The following is an 18,480-nucleotide window of genomic DNA, read 5'->3' as shown; positions in this document are numbered from 1 at the left end:
TTGATAAATGGTTAATTATAAGAAAAATAAGGGGTGGCAACCTGATGAATTGTCTATCAATTTCTTTGTAGGTGGAAAGTGGACAACTTATCGGTCTATGGCAGAAGATACCATAAATGCTGCTATCAAAACTCATAATTTAAAAGCAGGACCAAGTAGAACAGTTGGGCTTTTCCTTCAAGGGGGTAAAGATTGGAGCCCCACACTCTACATTAGGCTTGTCCAGGATTATGGACTTGAAAGTGAGGTGAGTGTGCATTGCCACATCATCTGACTCTTTACCTAATCTCTCACTGTTGCCAGTAACAGAACTGGCAGCAATCAGGTCTCCCTGACTGTGATTTCCTTTTGCTGAATACATTTCTGCCAGTCTACTGTGGAAGGAAAAAAAGATGATCTTAGTTTGCTTTACTTGCCCAACAAACAATGTACACTTTATGAAATGTATTTTATTAAAAAGTGGAGTTTATTTGGTTTGTTTCTAGTATATGGGGCATCCCAAATTCTGTTTCAGGCATGAAGAAGGCTGTTCTTCAGAAGTGATATCAGGAGCAAAATGAAGCTGAAGCTTCATCAGTCATTGATACAGTGATACATGTGTAAGAGAGTTAGTGCTGGCCTAAGCATTTGAAGCCCAAGTGGTTTCCTCCCACAAAATCCAAATCTAATACTCTCTGAGAGCTATTCATTACAGGCTGTAAGAAAACTGACAAGATAAGCATGTGTGCTTTTTGCTTTGTGCCTAGAAGCTATTGATATTCAAAGTGCCTGCCTAACGCAGCTTTGTTTCTCTAGGTGGCACAGCATCTTGCCGCCACCTATGGTGATAAGGCCTTTGAGGTGGCCAAAATGGCAAGTGTGACTGGCAAAAGGTGGCCTATTGTTGGAGTACGTCTTGTGTCAGAATTTCCATATATTGAAGCAGAGGTATGTGAATGGTCACATAGGAATTTCATGTCTGCCATGGGATACCATTTATCTGTTCATTTGTCATCTTCTTTAGAAATTATATGTAGCTAAGTTTTAATGCACATATGTCAGCTAAAACCATGACTACTGTGTCTTTCCAATACAGATCCTTTTATTTATAAAATTTTAATCTTAATTCTGAAGTGATATTGATAGTGGTAATAATAACAACATAAAATATAGATTTCTTTTTTCTCCATCAAACTGTCTCTAAACATGTTAATTCACAGTTGTCCCTTTTGTGCATTTGCAGCTCTTTAAGTTTGTACCACTCATGTCCTACCTATATATCTTGTTGTGACAGTTTCTCAAAGATTTAGGTCTTGTTTCCCATCAAGCTTTCCAGTTTTGTGCAATCAGAGACCACGCTTTGTATTTATTTGTAATTCACTGTGCCTTAAAATATCGATGTCCAGTGAACATTTACTTGTTGATTGAATTCAGGGTTCCTATATTCTGGTTACTCTAAGACAAAAAACTACACAGACTAAAGAGGTGAGATCATAACTTTTTGACACTTGTCCTTTTCCTAGTCAGCTATGTAAATTAAAATCCACATTATGTATAAGCATAGAGAGGTAAGTGATGACTGTGGGTGGTTAATGAGAAGTGATGCAGTTTGCATGTTTATGTCAGGTTCTATTCAGGAAAAAGGCATTAACTCTTGTCCAATTTTTTCCATTTTCCAAACCTCCTTTGGCAGGCAGATGGAAAACTTGTGTGATGCCACTATTTGTCTCATGCCTACTGGAGGACCAGAGAGTATAAAGAAAAATATTACCTTTCTGAAGCACACATTTTTTTTTAAGTGAAACTTTATTTCCCATTTTCTAAAGAAGAGTCTCAACTAATAATTTTTCTTTAATTCAAACTCAGGTGAAATATGGGATTAAGGAGTATGCCTGCACTGCTGTGGATATGATTTCACGTCGTACTCGCCTGGCCTTTCTAAATGTCCAGGCAGCAGAGGAAGCCCTACCCAGGATTGTTGAACTGATGGGCAGGGAACTGAATTGGGATGATTATAAGAAGCAGGTATTATATAGAAGTCTTTAAAACCATGATTCCTATTGTAAACGTGGAATGGCTTAATTTGTTAGTAGAAGCTAGCATAATTTTTTATGATAACCTTAGATTTCTTACCAGTTTTTCTGTGTGTGTGTTTAATATTGTTAGGCCTTAGAAAAATGGAAAGATATTCCATTTAAATTTAGTTGTTTATGGAAAATCTCTTATAGAAAATGCTCATAAATTTGTGGTCATAATTCCTGAAAAAGAAAGATAATAATGATTGTAGTATGGAAACTTTTCTGGTTTTCATTGAAAACACTCTTGGAACATAATCAGTGAAATGCACACTCCTGCTAGTGTGCCTTTGGTAAGAAATGTGGTTTTTCTGCCTGAGCACTAAATGCTTATCATTTGTGTCATTTGAGATTTTATATTTATATTCCAAATTTTAAAAGCTGGTGATGCTCAGATGCATACACACACACACACGCACAACACATACATACATACATATACACGCACACAAACACACATACAGGGTTAGGCTAAGTAGATCCTTATGTTTTTTAATTAATCCAAACTCTTGTGATATGCAGAGGGTAATGAAGCATTTTTATATATTCATAAAATACTTTCTATATTCATTGGGTTCTGTTCCTTTCCCCCAGGATCTCTTGAACCCATTTCATTTAGGCACTTTTGCCATCACTTTGCTGCGTTAGCTCTGGTCAATCTCACCAGTAACCTCCATGTTACTCAATAAATTTGTTAACTTGCAGTCCTTGTTTTACTTGGCCAATTAGCAGCATTTGACACAATTGATTCCCCCTTCCTTCTTGAACAATATTTTGCTTTCTGGAACACCACCTCTCTTGGATCTCCTTTTACCTTCCCAAAACTACTACTCCTATAGACTTTTCCATGTCATAAATAGCTATCCTTCAGTTACTCAAGCCTAAACATTAGTATCATACTTTATGCATTCTCTTACACCCTATCTAAATCCATCAGCAAATCATCCCATATTTATGTTTAAATAATTGTTTGAATTCAACCCTTTCATTTAAAAAAATTATTTTATTTTTAATTTTTTTAAACAAACACTTGTGTTGAAGTGAATTCAACCATTTCTTAACACATCCAACTTCCATCACCCTGAGTCAGGTCACCGGTATCTGTCACATGGATTACCGCAATAGCTTCCCTCCCCTTAACTGGTGTCCCTTCTTTAACAACTTCAGAGTTCAGTTTATTAATACAAATCCAGATCATTGGATATGTCTGTGTGAAATTCAAAGGGAAGGCTTGGGCTAGAGATATAAATTTGAGTTGATATTTAAGCCATCAGACTGGATGAGATTATATAGGGAGTTAATGTAGTCAGGTGACAAAAACAGTCCAAAGGCCAAGCACTGGAGCACACCAAAGTTTAGAACCATAGGATATAAGGAAAAATCCAGGAAAAAGAGAAAATAATAGCTAGTGAGATTGGAGGAGGTGTAAGAAGATGCAAGAGGGAATTTTGACCTAGAAGGTAAGAACGTGTATCTTAGTTAATTTGGGCTGCTATAACAGAAATACCATAGACTGGGTGGCTTAAACAACAAACACTTATTTCTCATGGTTCTGGAGGCTGGGAAGTCCAAGATCAAGGCATCAGTAGATTTGGGATCTGGTGGGGGCCTGTGTCCTAGTTTATAGACAGACATTGTATTGCTGTGTTCTCACATGGCATGAGTGAATGAACATTATTGGGCATCTATGATACGTGCTGACAGTGCAAGGAAAGAATTAGTCACATGGCCTGTTTTTAAAGTATTCTCATTATGGTATAGATTTCCAAAGATGATTACATATCAGAGTCACCTGGGAAATGTGGGAGGAAAGGGTTTGATTTTAGGAGTTCCTTAATCCTGATCATGCCTCTGACAGGGATAAAATTTACCCCCATTTTATGGCTGAGAAAACAGGTTCACAGAGTAGGACTCTTTTCGAGTTTATATTAACAGTCAATTGTAGAGCAGGGATTGAAACCAGGTATTCTGATCCTAGAGCATAAGCTTTCTCCATCCTGTCTTGCTGTGTCTGCATTAGCTGTACTGGTTTATAGCTGTTGAAGTCTTGAGCTTTAGTTTGATTAGCTAAAGCTCCGTACAGAGGCAACACAGGAATGAAACTTACTCCTGTGCTACTGTCAGTCCTTTTTACCACATAGAAGGATTGGGGATAATGTGTTCTTCCAAAAATTGTGGTTGGAATGATTTGAATATGCAGGAACATATTTTATGCTAGGAATTCAGGCTGTAGGAGGTAGGAAGGAGGAAGAAAATTCTGTAAACTGGTTGTGTTTGGCCCTACTAAGGAAGCTAGATTTAACTTCAGTTCATATTTTATGAACAGATTTACGTGCTCAGAAATGCTCTCCCATCCCCCTTAACAAAGTAACATAAATAAAGACCTAAAGCTATTACTCAGTATCTGATATGTAGGAGTATTAATGAGAGCTATGGACAGTCTAGAGAGAACAAAGGAGGGGGGAAAAAGAATTAAAAGGTTAGAAAGTTGGACTTCTGAGAAAAGGTTAAAAGCATTGGGATTATTTAACCTGCAAAAGTGAAAGAGGAACAAGGTGATAAATAACTCTCTGTAGATGAATTGTGCTTGTTTTTACCAGTCAATACTTAATGAGTGACTTGTATACTGAACGTTGCACCAAATATTTTAGGAGAATACTAAATAGCTCATAGTTCTAAGATCTTAAAATCTAATTGGGTTGTTATAACACATGTATAGCTCTGGCATTTATACATATTTTCCAAAATTTGGAGAAATATTTCGAGAAACTGTTACTCAAGACCAAAATCCAACCAACTTGGAAGAACTGATTAGGAAAGAAGGCAATGTCTCGGGGAGTTGGGGATTGTTAGAGGAGTTGGCAGGAACATTTAGAGAAAAAAAAAAACATTGCCAAATGGTGTTCTGCAGGGTACAAATTAATATACGTGAAAAAATGACTACATGGTCAAAAGAGTGTGAGAAATTCTGAGTTAAACAAGTAAAACCACTTCCTTTAGTGCAATTGCAATTAGAACCTTTAGAATGGTTATGCATGTTTTCAGTTTCCAAAAAGGAACTTACTTGGAGACAGACCCAACTCTCACTTTTTGGGAGAACTGGGTAGGAAGGGGGCTAGTACTTAGAACATATTTTGTGAAATGCTGCCCCATAGGATTTGATAAGGTGGATTTGATCATGTTCAGACAAAAGATCCGTTTTTCATTCAGAGACTATAAAGAGAAGACATTTAAGTAGACTGAGAGTCTCACAAAAATACATTTTTTTTCAAAATTGATTCCAATGAGGAGGAAAAATGGGAGGCATGTGAAGACTTTGAGTGACTGATTAAAGCAAGCTGATAAATACCAAATGTAAAACAGATAGAAGCCAAGTGCTCAACAATGAAAGGAGCAGTATCAGGAATAATGTGGATGTATATGAGTAGTGTCAGGTATTGTTTGAGTGTTGGGGAAAAAATACTCAGGGCACCAAATATAATGTTTAAAAATTGAAGAAAAAAAAAAAGCAAATAAGACCTAATCTAGATCATTGCTTAAGGTGGCAGGCATCATATTCTTGAATGCTGGAGAGTAAGGAGAACTATTCAATTTATAATTTACTACCAATGTCTTTTTCCTTCTCTCTCCCTGTTTTTATGTGTGAAAAGAGCAAAATATAAATGTTGGTAAGAATGAATAGATATTGAAATAGGAGGCTACTCTGAATGAGTTTTATGCCAGTCCAGAAAAATTATACTTTAGAGTACTCAGAGAATTTGCAGTTAAGATTCTCTTGCTTGGGATCAGCTTACTGTTGAACTTTAAAATACTGTAGCAAATAGGAATGGGACCAGAAGACAGAATGGGCAAATGCAATACCAAATTTCAAAAATGAGAGGAAAGAAAAATATAGTTTGCAACCTAGAAACTAATGGTCTTGGCATTGATCTTGCGTAGTTTTCTAGATTGTGACATTTTAAGTTTATTTTATCAGCATTTATCAAGAAATAGTAATCACGGAAGCTAGTAAGGAATCACTCAGGCAAAATCATTTTAGATATATGATTTTCTTTTCTTTTTTTTTTTTTTTTTTTTTTGAGACGAGGTCTTGCTATGTTGCCCAGGCTGGAGTGCAGCAATGTGATCATGGCTCACTACAGCCTCAAATTCCCAGGCTCAGGCGATTCTCCCACCTCAGCCTCCCAAGTAGCTGGGACTACAGGCACACACCACCATGCCCAGCTAATTTTTTAAATATTTTTTGTAGAGACAGGGTTTTGCCATGCCGTCCAGGCTGGTCTCAAACTCCTGGGCTCATGCGATCCACCTGCCTTAGCCTCCCAAAGTGCTGGGATCTTAGGCATGAGCCACCACACCCAGTCCTCATTTCCTTTTTAGATAGAGCAAGCAGATGGCTAGATTAGGGAATTTTGATTCTATAAAGCATTTTAGAAAGCCCCATATGATATCTGTAAAACTGGTAGATTTATAACCAGTTAAATGACAATGGCTTCAGAAGAGGTTTCTGGTAGTAAGTCATAAGCACCTTGTCCTAGATCTTGACCTAGTCTACCTTGATTCAAATGGTTAAATTACAATGTTGATGGCATGCATCTTTGATGTACCAATAACAAGATACCAGAGGGAGAGTGAATGTTTGATGATGGATTGAAACAATGGGTGAAATTTCATTAGATATAATTTAATAGAGATAAATGGCAAACCTTACATTAGGTAGAAAAACAACTCCATCCATTCAAGATAGATTTGACAAGGCTTAACAATAGCACATGTGAAAAAGAAATATGGTTTTAGTTAACTGTGAATGCATAGCCATTAACAGTGGACCATGGCTGCCCCAAATCCAATTGCAATCTTAAGCTGCATTAATAGAAATCATATATCTAGATTGATGATGCTGATAGTTACTCCCTTCTAGGTACTTGCCAGATCTCTGTTGCAGTGTTGTATTTTGTTCTGATAATTGTATTATATGACAAACCGGTTGTGGTCTGGAAGAAATTATACAACATGGTATAGGGATTTGAAATAATGTTTTATATAGTAGTTCTAGACTAAAAGAAAACTCTAAGGAGGAAAGCACATGATACTATCTTTAAATACTTATTAAGCTGTGATACAAAAAAAAAAAACATTAGGTTTGTTCTACTGTAGGAAAGATTTGTTAATCCCCCCAAAACTGGAAGAATTTCAAGGAGGTGGATTTAATCTCACTGTAAAACCTTCTAATAATTGGAAGCAACTTTCAGCAGTATTAAGTTACCTCCCCAATGCTAGAGTTGTTTAGACAAAGGCTTTGTTCTTCCATTTTTGGAATGTTATAAAGGGAATGTGGGGTAAAGGAAGTACATTGAGTACCGTTTATGAAAAAATATCTTCCAGCTTTGAAATTCCATAATTCCTTGCTTGATGGAGTATAGATAAATTACACATGCAATGAAGGGCCATAAATCGAGAAAGAAATTGTTGTTGCAGGGAAGCATCAGAGGTGGCATTTCCAAGGAGATGGATTTTGAACAAGTTGTGTAGAAAATGGCGGGTAAAAGTGGTGGAACAGCAAAATAATTTTATTTATGACCACTGGTGGGTTTTCTTGTGAAAAAATCTGCCAGTGAAAAATGCCATTGGAGATGGAGACTTCACAGACAAGTTTTGTATATGAGATACACATGCACACATACACACACACAAACACACACATTTTAAATTTATTTTTTTAAGCTGAGAGAATTATTTCATGTTGATAATTTTTTATTTTGTTATTTAAGAACATGAAGGAAGAATGTTTCTAGTATCTATTTCCTAAGAAAAGGAAAGCAGGAAAGGAATCATGTCAGAAAAAACAACTGATGGCTGGGCACAGTGCTTCATGCCTGTAATCCCAGCACTTTGGAAAGCTGAGGTGGGAGAATCAATCACTGGAGCCCAGTAGTTCGAGACCATCCTAGGCAACATAGGGAAACCCTCATCTCTACAAGTAATAATAATAATAATAAATTAGCCAGGCATGGTGGCATGTGCCTGTAATCCCAGCCACTTGGGAGGCTGAAGTGGGAGGATTGAGCCTGCAAGGTAGAAGCTGCAGTGAGCCATGATTGTGCTACTACACTCCAGTCTGGACGACTGAGCAAGACACTGTCTCGGAAATAAAAAGTTTGTCTTCTCAAGAAAAATCAATAAGGGGTCTTATCACCAACATAACCAAACACATATAAACACATTTCATGCAAGTGTATGTGTCATTGCTTCATTTTCTTCATTTCACTTCACACTGGCACTGTTCTTCAGACCAGAATTTGGGAACCATTGAGTTCACAAGATCCTTTGATGGGAAGTTGGGGAATTTAAGACTTGTTCTAGGTTATACTCAATAACGGTCAGTTTCAAAATCTCAGTGGTTCATTGCAGCAAGCATTTCTTTTTCCCTCACATTACATGAAGGCTGCATGTTAGCTGCTGTGGCTCTTCTCCACATTCTAGACTGGCTTCAGATCTCATCTGAGATGTGCCCTTCTTATGGCATAGGAGTAAGAGAGGCTAAGCAAAACTATAAAGTTACCATGAAAGCTTTTACTCAAAAGTAGCATATATCATACCTATTCGTGTTCCACAGTCCAAAGTAAGTCACATGGCCAACTCACATCAGTACAGTTGAGAAGTATATGTGTGTATATGTGTGTGTGTGTGTGTGTGTGTAGCACAATATATATATGAGGAAAGAGATTTGTGAACAATATATGCTACAATAAAGTCATTTCAGAAGTTTTTAGATGGGAGAATGACATGATGAAAACTAAGAAAGACAATATTTGCAGCAACAGCTAGTATTGACACTGAGGACATTGAAAACAGGAAGAGTAACTTGAGGATAGCTTATTTCTTCTCATGACTCTGTAACTTCACCTAAGTATCAGAATCTCAGTGGCAAAATCTCAGCACAGCTAATCTCATGAGATATACCTTCGCACTTCATGTCACATTATAGTGACAAATCCAAGTTGTTCAAATCCAAGATATCTTCACCTTTAATTACTTTTTTTTTTTGTCACCAACTACAAGAATTTGATCCTGTAGATTTTGTCGGTCAGTTTCTGTGTAAGAATACTCAGCAGTAAAAAGAAACAAAATACTGAAACATGCAGCAACATGAATGAATCTCAGAATTATTATCCTATGTGAAAGCAGTCAAACACAAAAGACTACATACTATATGAAACCTTTTATAAGAAATTCCAGAAAAGGCAAACTCTGGTGACAAGAAGCCAGTCAGTGTTTGCCTGTGGCTAGAGATCATGGGAAGGGATCAGCTGCAAATGGACATGAGGAAAGTTTTAGGGTGATAGAGATGCTGTAGATCTTAATCATGGTAGTAGGTACATTTTATTCAATATAAATTTTACTTCAATGAAACTGGAAGAAATAAAAAAATTGTGCTGGTTAGATAAGTAAGGATCAACTTCAGTTTATGAAGATCAACAGTAAAAAAAGGAGGAAAAAAATCAATAATTATTTCCATATATGAACTTTGTGTGTATCTCTGTTTTAGGAACAACTTGAAACAGCCAGGAAGTTTCTATATTATGAAATGGGCTATAAATCTCGATCAGAACAGTTAACAGATCGCTCTGAAATTAGCCTACTGCCTTCAGACATTGACAGGTACTTATAATAAGTGTCTATCTTTCTCTCTTTTTTTGGCCTATGTAAGTATATTTTTCCATTATTTAATCTTGTGTTCCAGGTATAAGAAGAGATTTCATAAGTTCGATGCAGACCAGAAAGGCTTTATTACCATTGTTGATGTTCAGCGTGTATTAGAGGTAATTTTCTTTGGTTCGATGTCAGCCTCTGATACTAGAAGAATATAAAGATATTAGATGTTTTTCTCATCTAGGGTTTTCTACAAGTCATATTTTTGTTATAATTTTTAAAAGATTAGTAACATTAGTAAAAGCATATGCATAATTTTTTCTTTTTTTTTTGAGACAGAGTCTCACTCTGTTGCCCAGGCTGGAGTGCAGTGTTGCGCGATCTCGGCTCACTGCAACCTCCACCTCCCGGATTCAAGCGATTCTCCTGCCTCAGTCTCCAGAGTAGCTGGGACTACAAGTGCGCACCACCATGCCCGGCTAATTTTTAAAATATTTTTTGCAGAGATGGGGTTTCTCCATGTTGGCAAGGCTGGTCTCGAACTCCTGACCTCAACTAATCTGCCTGCCTTGGCCTCCCAAAGTGCTGGGATTACAGTTGTGAACCTCCTTGCCCAGCCAAAGCATATGCATAATTTTTAATGAAACTGTATTATTCTATGCTTTTCTTTTACTTAGAGTATCAATGTCCAAATGGATGAAAATACACTCCATGAAATTCTAAATGAAGTTGATTTGAATAAAAATGGACAGGTTGAACTCAATGAATTTTTGCAGGTGAGTTGTGGTGTGCTTTTATCTTTTGTTTGTCATGATCATAAATGCATGTTCAAGAATGGATATTTAAAACAATTGTCAGATTATTCCGAAGAAGAAGAAAGCTCGAAGCCAGCAGAGGTTGATATATCTGCCCTCAAGTGTAAGGCTCTACTGTGGTGCATATTCTTTTCCTTTTTTTGTATAAGAAGCATTCCATTATGTTGGGCAATTTAGATTAAATCCAAGTTATTTATCATAAAGGGTTGAATATGAAGCATGCTTTTTAAAGACATATGCCATGGCATATCAAGGCTGGACCTTTTTCTTTACTTACTTTTCTTTTTCTTTTCCTCTACTTCATAAGAGGCAACACAAGATTTCTAATCTTTTATGTAGAAAATTTTTAAAATGTATGGTTCTATTCACTAATGAATCATATGCATTTGAGAATTTAGTGATTAGATTCTGGCATTATAAAGAACTAGAAAAACATAAGGAAGGAAACTTGTACTTTGGGGTCAAGACCATATAAGTATTTCCATTTCCAATTGTTAATTTATTCAAGGCTCTGTTGTTTAATCTTTGTGATCATGCAGGAAATAAATTTTGTTACTTTAACTTCAAACTGGATGCTACATATTGTTTCTTGAAAGAAATTTCAACAAACCCATACATTATTTCTAGCTGTCCATATGACTCTGATCATATGAAGAATGTATTGGGTTTCCAAGCAGCTAGGTTTTTTTCTGTAGTGCTTCTTGGGCAGGTATTTCAAATGAATGCCAAGTCTTGCTTGCACCATGGCAATGATGAATGCTGAACATGAAATAAATTAATGCTGGGGATTTTGGTCAATGTCAGCCCTTTCTTCACTGTGTCAAGTTAAACAAACAAGATCAAGGCAAAGGAAATGGTAATTGTCTCTCTGGAGATGAGCTGCAGATAAGAGCATTGTTGAATCTAAATGCAGAAAATTTTCACAGGTTGTGTCCAGCATTACAAAAAAGAATGTTTGGTTCTTTAGCTTACTGTTTAACTAAATACACATTTTAAATTGAATTTAAAATTTATGCTTGGGAATTAAAACACCATTTAATGCATTTTTTGTGTAGTTTTTCTGGAGAATATTTTATTGTTGCCCTCACAATGTTAGAAAACTTTTCTTCAAAGAAATGGCCTGTGCTTCATTTCATGTGTTGTAAATAAACAGCAGAATTTAAGGTTGAAAGACATGGCGCTTTAGAAACAATAAGAATCTGATTTTATGAATATGCTATGTGGTTTAGATTTTAAGTAATTTTCTTGAATGCAGTTGAGTTAAAAGCAGGAGATAATTTAAACTATCTGCAGGTTTCCTTGTAGAGTTTTTTTTTAAATAATTGAGTATTTTTTGTCCAATTCCAAATGAAAGGGACTATTCATGCTTCTACTAAGAACAAATACACAGTGTAATTTTCAACTTTAAAATGCTGACCATATTCCTCATGAAATATATTCACATCCAAATGTTATTTTTTTCTTGTAATATGGTTTCTAGATACATGTAGTGTTTAAAGAAAACTTTGAGTTTTTAGAAGTTGGCACATCATATACTGTCTATGGCTTAAAAAACCTCTAGCTTTGTCAGTTGTGTTAGCTCTGATAAACTTTGCAGGTCTTCCTGGAATCAGAGACAAAGCAATAAACAATAAATTGTTCCATCTTTAGATGTCAGCATTCCTTATATTACATCATTCCTCAGATGCAAAGTATATTTGGAGGGTTTTTTTAGTTTTTTTTTTAATATTTTGCTCTTCTGCAGACTAAGAGCCCATGTTTATCCCATTAAATATATTTTTTGAATGTCGATACGGTTTTTGAATAATCTTCACGGAAGGATCACTATAGATATCTCATGGTTATATGACTTTATTTCTAAGTCTGGGTTTTAATGACACTTTTGCATGTAGGAGTCCATCTCTAATAAGCAATAGCTTGTGAAACAGCTTTTAATAAGGTCATGAAATTCTGATCCAGCCCCTTGGCAGATGTCTCTGACTCATTCAGAGCTCTTTTTAAGCAATGTGTCTCTATAGGCTAAAAGCTATAACCCTAAAAATATTTTGAGAATTTACATACATACATAGATACATCACATATATATATATATATATATATATATACATATATATATATATAAAATGTGTGTGTATATATATATATGATGTGTGTGCATGTGTGTATATATATATATATATGATGAATAGCTAAATCTTTTCTTTTTAAAACAAATAAAAAGATTAGGGAAGTGAGATCAAGAAAAGCAAATAGTTGAAACCACATCAAACTTGAAAAGGAAAAAAATCCCTATGCTCATAATTGCAAAGTGCCTTCCAGATTAAAGGCCTATGCCCGCTGCCTGCATGTAATTTCAAGACTAATTCTGATTTTATCCATTGGATAAAAATGAATTAGCTAAAATCTGGGCTGTAGAGTGCTTTTAATTCTTAAGGTAGGTCTCTGGGTCCATTTTCAAGGAATTAAATGTAAATTATGTTAAAAAGTCTTTAAGGAATTTGGATTTAGGGGAATTGAAGTTGTCAAGTACAGTAACATTAAAAAAAAGGGTAGATAAATATAGGTCATGGTTTGTCTTTGTTCAATCCCTGAGATTCCTTTTTAAGATTTTAAATGGAATTAAAGATCCAATATTTGAAGTTGCTTAAAAAAAAAAAAAGTGCCTTGAGCACATTAAAGGACAAAAAATGACGCATTAAGATTTGCTTTTAGAGGCAAGCTGATTTACTAGATGGATGTAGTTTTTGCAGCAGTGGTGAAATACCTGCCTCTTCCCCTCTTTTGGAAACGTTTAAAAATTAGACTCTTCTTGTCTGAGCTGTAGTACTTGTTAAGGTCTTTGATGGAGCACTTAATTACCTCTGTCTGCTGCAATTCTAACGATTATAATGCCATGAAGAAGAGAGTAAGTTGGCCTGCGTTCTGAATCTGTTGCATATTTTCTCTTTAAGCTGATGAGTGCTATTCAAAAAGGAAGGGTATCTGGAAGCCGGCTTGCTATACTAATGAAAACTGCAGAAGAGAACCTCGACAGAAGAGTTCCAATTCCAGTGGACCGTAGTTGTGGAGGATTGTGAGTCTGGGCAGTAAATCCACAGCCAACAAACATAGAAACAACAAATCACCATGTAACAACCAGAGATGACTGAAACCACTCTAAAATAATGAATGTGGATAGCTGCCTTTTTTAACACTAGAAAACATTCCAAAACTTTAGGGTGTTGGTGTATTTGCCAGCTTTATTTGCTGTACTTTATTTGTATTTGCCATTCAGTCTAGCTTTTAAGTGTATTTTATTCTTTTTCTCATTTTCAATGCACATTAGTTTTGCATCTATTTTGTGACCTGTTAGATGTGACACATTCTCTTTTTGTTTATTCCTTTATTCTAAATGAGTTCTAAAAACAGAATATTTTGGCAAAAATTGAAAAAAGCTGGAGAAATTTTGTGACATGCATACAGATAGCATGTGTTATTAAAAAGAGTTACCTATTGAAATGATAGTGTTTCTGGAGATTTCTCAGCCCCATCTTCCTCCAACTTGTCTACCTTCCTCATGCAAACAATATTCCACATTTTTATATCTAGAGCATGACTGGCTAACTGGAGAGGGAAGGAGAAGTTTAGATCTGGTTACTGGAGCAACTCTCAAAGAGAAACTGAAAGCTTCCAGAATCACAGGTATAAGACAAGGATAGCATTGACATTTGCTGGGAGTTACAGTGATAGTTTCATCTCAGCAGTTCATTTTTTTCTTCAGTCACTGCTGGTTTTCTTGACTATTATAGTTGCCAGGAAGATCCTTGCTCTTATTCCTTTAAAACCAGCATTTAAATGGCAATTTGGATGTAACAAGATGAGACCAAATTTATCTAATTATTACAGTAGTAATACATTTAAGAGTTAAAAATGTGTTTTTATATATCCACATAAGATAAAAGATTCAATTCCCAAGCCTAAATTTTGAAGCATGTGGTATTGTCAAATCTAGCTTACCATATTTTGGGGGGGTACTTGCAACCATAGTAAAGGAGGATAGAATAGACTTTAGTTAACTTTAATTATAATTACATGTTAAATAAGGCACAAAACCAGTTTCCAAGGTCATCATAGTTGCTTAAAGTCTTTCCCCTTCTGTACTCCATGGAAATATTCTCAGTAAACCAAAAACAAAAATGGAAAAATAATCACCAACCCCCATCCCGACACACACACAGTCCAAAGCAAAAGTCAGTGTGTATTGAATTTAACAAGTAATGCAGTTTGGGATGCTTTTGCTACATTTTGGTGGCATTTTAACTAGTTATCTGAATATTTATTAATCGTACTTCCTCTTGTAAAGTTAACTACTTATTTTGTTGTTGTTTTTTTAACATCAGGTTCTGTATCTAATAGGGGATGTAACACTTTATTTCACAGCAGGTTTTTATTGCAGAGACTTGAAGTCTTAGTTTTTTAAACTGGCACATAAAACACTTTTTGCCGTTATTTTTATTTATGTCAATACTGCAGAGTATCTTTACGCCTTATTCAAGTGGATTCTGAGCCTGTATGTGACAATGTAAACACTGGAGGTTCACTCACCTACACACTCACCCACCACCTCTGAAACAAACAGAAACTGCAGAGAAAGACAGCATCTTAGCTCATTTTGTTTTTAAATGAGGTTTTAGACGCTTGCCACTTCCTAAGGGAAATCCTAAAACAGAGCAAGTGATGCTCCCAGGTATCACTGTGAACTTCTTTCTTTCAAAGTGTGAATTTTTACACTGGCTTTTTCATTTTTTTAAAGTAATTGAAGCTTGTGGCTTTACAACTTGGTGTTTTTTGCTATCCAGATAACAAGTTTCATTGTTTAGAACCCAGTGACACTGAATAGGTAGATAAATTGTCCTTTAAAATATCCCAGATGATATACACAATATGGTACATTTGTGCTCTCTCTCTCTGTTTTTCTCTTTCTCTTTCTAGTTAGATCAAGATAATGATGACTTGTGCCCTCCCTGATTCTGTTACAGTAGGGTCCGGGCAGATCTGTGTTTGTTAAACAGGCCTCGTTTGTGCATGCTTTGCTATGAATGAAGTTCCTTTAAGGACAAAGAAAAGCACACTTTTCTTCTTTTGAACATATCTGCTTTTACTTTAAATCTGCTAATTTCTAAAACATAGAGTCCTTCACCAATCCCAGAGACTCAATTTGGAAATGAACTGATTTCAAGCCGTTACTGTGAATAAAGCACCCCAGCATTTTGTATAAGTTCTTAATGAAACCTGTACAGCTTCTTTACCTGATTTAAGAAAGGGAGACAAGAAATGGGAATAAGCTTCTTCAAAATTCATTCCAAGCACAAAAGAAATTTTTTCCCTTTGCATATAAACTTGACATCAGTTGATTCTGTTGGGGTCGGGGTGGGTATGCAGGGATTGCCTTTTATTATCAAGTGATTTATTTCAAGAGCCTTTGAGGGGATTCAGGTGAAGGAACCCCCATCTGTGTTGGAGAGTTGGATACTCCTTTAAATAGCCCCCACCACAGTCATAACAATAATGATAATGCTGGATTATTTGTTAAGCCAAGGTTGTCTGCCTCATATCCATCATGCTGTTTGCAATATTCTTGCTTTCAATCAATTTATACTGAGTGTAACTTTAGGATTTCTGCTATTAAATGCATGCCCTCTATTCTGCTTCAGTTTCTGGCGTTGCTTTGTCTGTTTCAAAATATGTAGCTTCCTCTTTTGTACAACAAAAAACTCATTCTCACTTTTACTAAATATACTGTAAGAGTCATCATTGATGTTATTTTTCTCTTTCTTATATATCTGTAAAGATTTTTGGCATATGAATGTAATATTAAAGTCATTGATGCTATAACTTGCAGTGTTTGCATCATGTCAACCTTTTTGAAGGAGTGAAAAAGCCCTACTGTGTTTTTAAAGAATAGCAAGTGTAAGCTCAGTACTAGAGTGGATATACACACTGCATGTTTTCATATGTGGCACTTTTATGTATTGTGTTGGGTTATTGTTCTAGATTGGACTGTTAAATACTATGTTTGAGGCTGGGTTGTCATTTTTATAACTGTCTTGGTGTTTTATGGCCATTATTTATTACTTTTGATATACAGAATGAGCTGCATGCATTTATAGAGCAATAAGAGGATGTATTTAATGTGCCTTGTTTTTAACTGAATAAGAACTGGAAGCATGAATCAATAAAACTGATTAAAATGGTCTATTTGCTAGCATTTTGATGTTACTTGCAGTCAGACAGATAACTTTGATTACTGTTGAAGTTTAAAAAAAGTTTGAAAATATTTTTACAAACTGTATTTTTGATGACACAAAAGTGAAATATCTACAGAGATAGATGTAATTTTATAAGACTGCCAGAATTATTTGTATTAATTTGTTGCTGTAGCCTTTAGGGCATGACTTCTATATTTGTGCAATCCTGTTCTACAATTACATTCATCCTATTACAGCTCAGTTGAATTCTTTTTTCCTTTTCTTTCCTTATTTATTTATTTATTTTAATCTACCAGAGCCTTTCAGCCTAAGCGTTCCCAGGCACACTGATGAATTTTATCATAACTAAAATCAATAGAAATGAATGGGAAAGATTACATAATCCATTTTGATCATCTTATATGTCAAGTTAGTGCAGGGTTGCCAAGTGTTGATAAATGCTCTGACAGAAAAAAGTGCTATATATTTTCATTGTCAGTAAATCAGTAAAGCTGTTACCAGTTTTAACACAAATTTTATAATGCCCATGTTATTTTATGGGGTTTAATTTACACACGTAGACAGAGTATATTCTCCATTTGTGGTTTAGATGTGCTGCCTCCTGGTTCTGCATGCCCAAAGGCATGTGTGAGCTTCTGAAGGTTCTTTGAAATCGTATAGAATACCCCAAAGCAATGGCTCCCAGACAGACTTGGAACAATAAACTGTTCAGTGCCTGGAAAAAAATACGTGGCAGCTTAAACATTTTTTGTTGATCTAGCTTATCAAATCTGATAGTGCTTTAAAATTTTTTAATATATAATTTATCAAAATATTGCTCCCAAGTGTATAAAATTTATAGTCATCAAAAAATATGATACTAGCATCAATATTTTACTATCTTTGTCAACATTGTACTTTCCTTGGTGTCAGATTTCACCTGATGACATTTGACTTATGAAGGAAGGAAACAACAAAAGTTTTAAATTGATCTGGCATCCTCATAGTGAAACAAATTCTATATAGGAGACAGAGATGATGAGCTTTTTGTGCATGTGTTTTGTATTTTAGGTCTCTAATTAGCTGCCTAACTTGTGAAATACAGGCACAGAACATGATATATTTGAGCCTTGATGATACCAGAGGTAGTCCTGTGGGTCCTGGGCTCTTTGCAAAAAGTAATAGATATCTTTATATTTTGTTAAATACCTGGTCCACTATAATAAGATTCATGTGATCTAAGCAAAATACTATTTTAGCAGAATTTTCAGGACGATCTTTGTTCTCCACATTTGGCATTTGAATTGCATTGCTCAGCATACCCTACCGTCAGTTCCCTGTTAATTGTATTCACATTGGAGTTGCTTCAATCTAGGGAGGTTAAGGTTTGTATGCTGTAGTCATAGGTAATATATCATCTTTCAGTAGAGAAGGTGGGAGGATTGAGTTTCATAGTACCTACCTTGATTATTAGTGCATGGCCCAGACTACAACTAGTTCCACCAGCTTCTGAGCCATTCATGCCTATGGTCTGTGCCTACAGCAGACATCCCTGCTCTCCTTTTCCAAGTACAGTGACTCCTATAGAGCCTAGGTTCAGTTTTTTCATTTTCTGCTGCTAGCTTTCCTTCATTGTACCAACCAGTTGGGAGGTGTAAAATACATATATATGTATATGCTTTGGCCCTGGTGCCTATAAAATAATAGTTTGGTTAAGGACAATCTTGAATT

At 35.6% G+C, this 18,480-nt stretch overlaps 1 protein-coding gene across 3 annotated transcripts in view; it reads left to right on the top strand.

Annotated features, from left to right (window-relative positions):
* Window positions 1–16,757, top strand: part of GPD2 (glycerol-3-phosphate dehydrogenase 2) — a 147,302-nt gene extending 130,545 nt beyond the window's left edge. For all 3 annotated transcript variants that reach the window (XM_055292077.2, XM_055292076.2, XM_055292079.2), the window contains 7 exons: window positions 72–247; window positions 796–927; window positions 1,846–2,004; window positions 9,604–9,716; window positions 9,799–9,877; window positions 10,385–10,483; window positions 13,474–16,757. In XM_055292077.2, the coding sequence (XP_055148052.1) occupies window positions 72–247; window positions 796–927; window positions 1,846–2,004; window positions 9,604–9,716; window positions 9,799–9,877; window positions 10,385–10,483; window positions 13,474–13,599 (884 nt within the window). In that variant the 3' untranslated portion in view covers window positions 13,600–16,757. The remainder of the gene's footprint in view (window positions 1–71; window positions 248–795; window positions 928–1,845; window positions 2,005–9,603; window positions 9,717–9,798; window positions 9,878–10,384; window positions 10,484–13,473) is intronic.
* The last annotated feature ends 1,723 nt before the right edge of the window (window positions 16,758–18,480 follow it).

The sequence above is a fragment of the Symphalangus syndactylus genome, chromosome 9 (assembly GCF_028878055.3).
Source record: "Symphalangus syndactylus isolate Jambi chromosome 9, NHGRI_mSymSyn1-v2.1_pri, whole genome shotgun sequence".
NCBI classification, from domain to species: domain Eukaryota; kingdom Metazoa; phylum Chordata; class Mammalia; order Primates; family Hylobatidae; genus Symphalangus; species Symphalangus syndactylus.
This window is presented reverse-complemented; position numbering and strand designations above follow the sequence as displayed.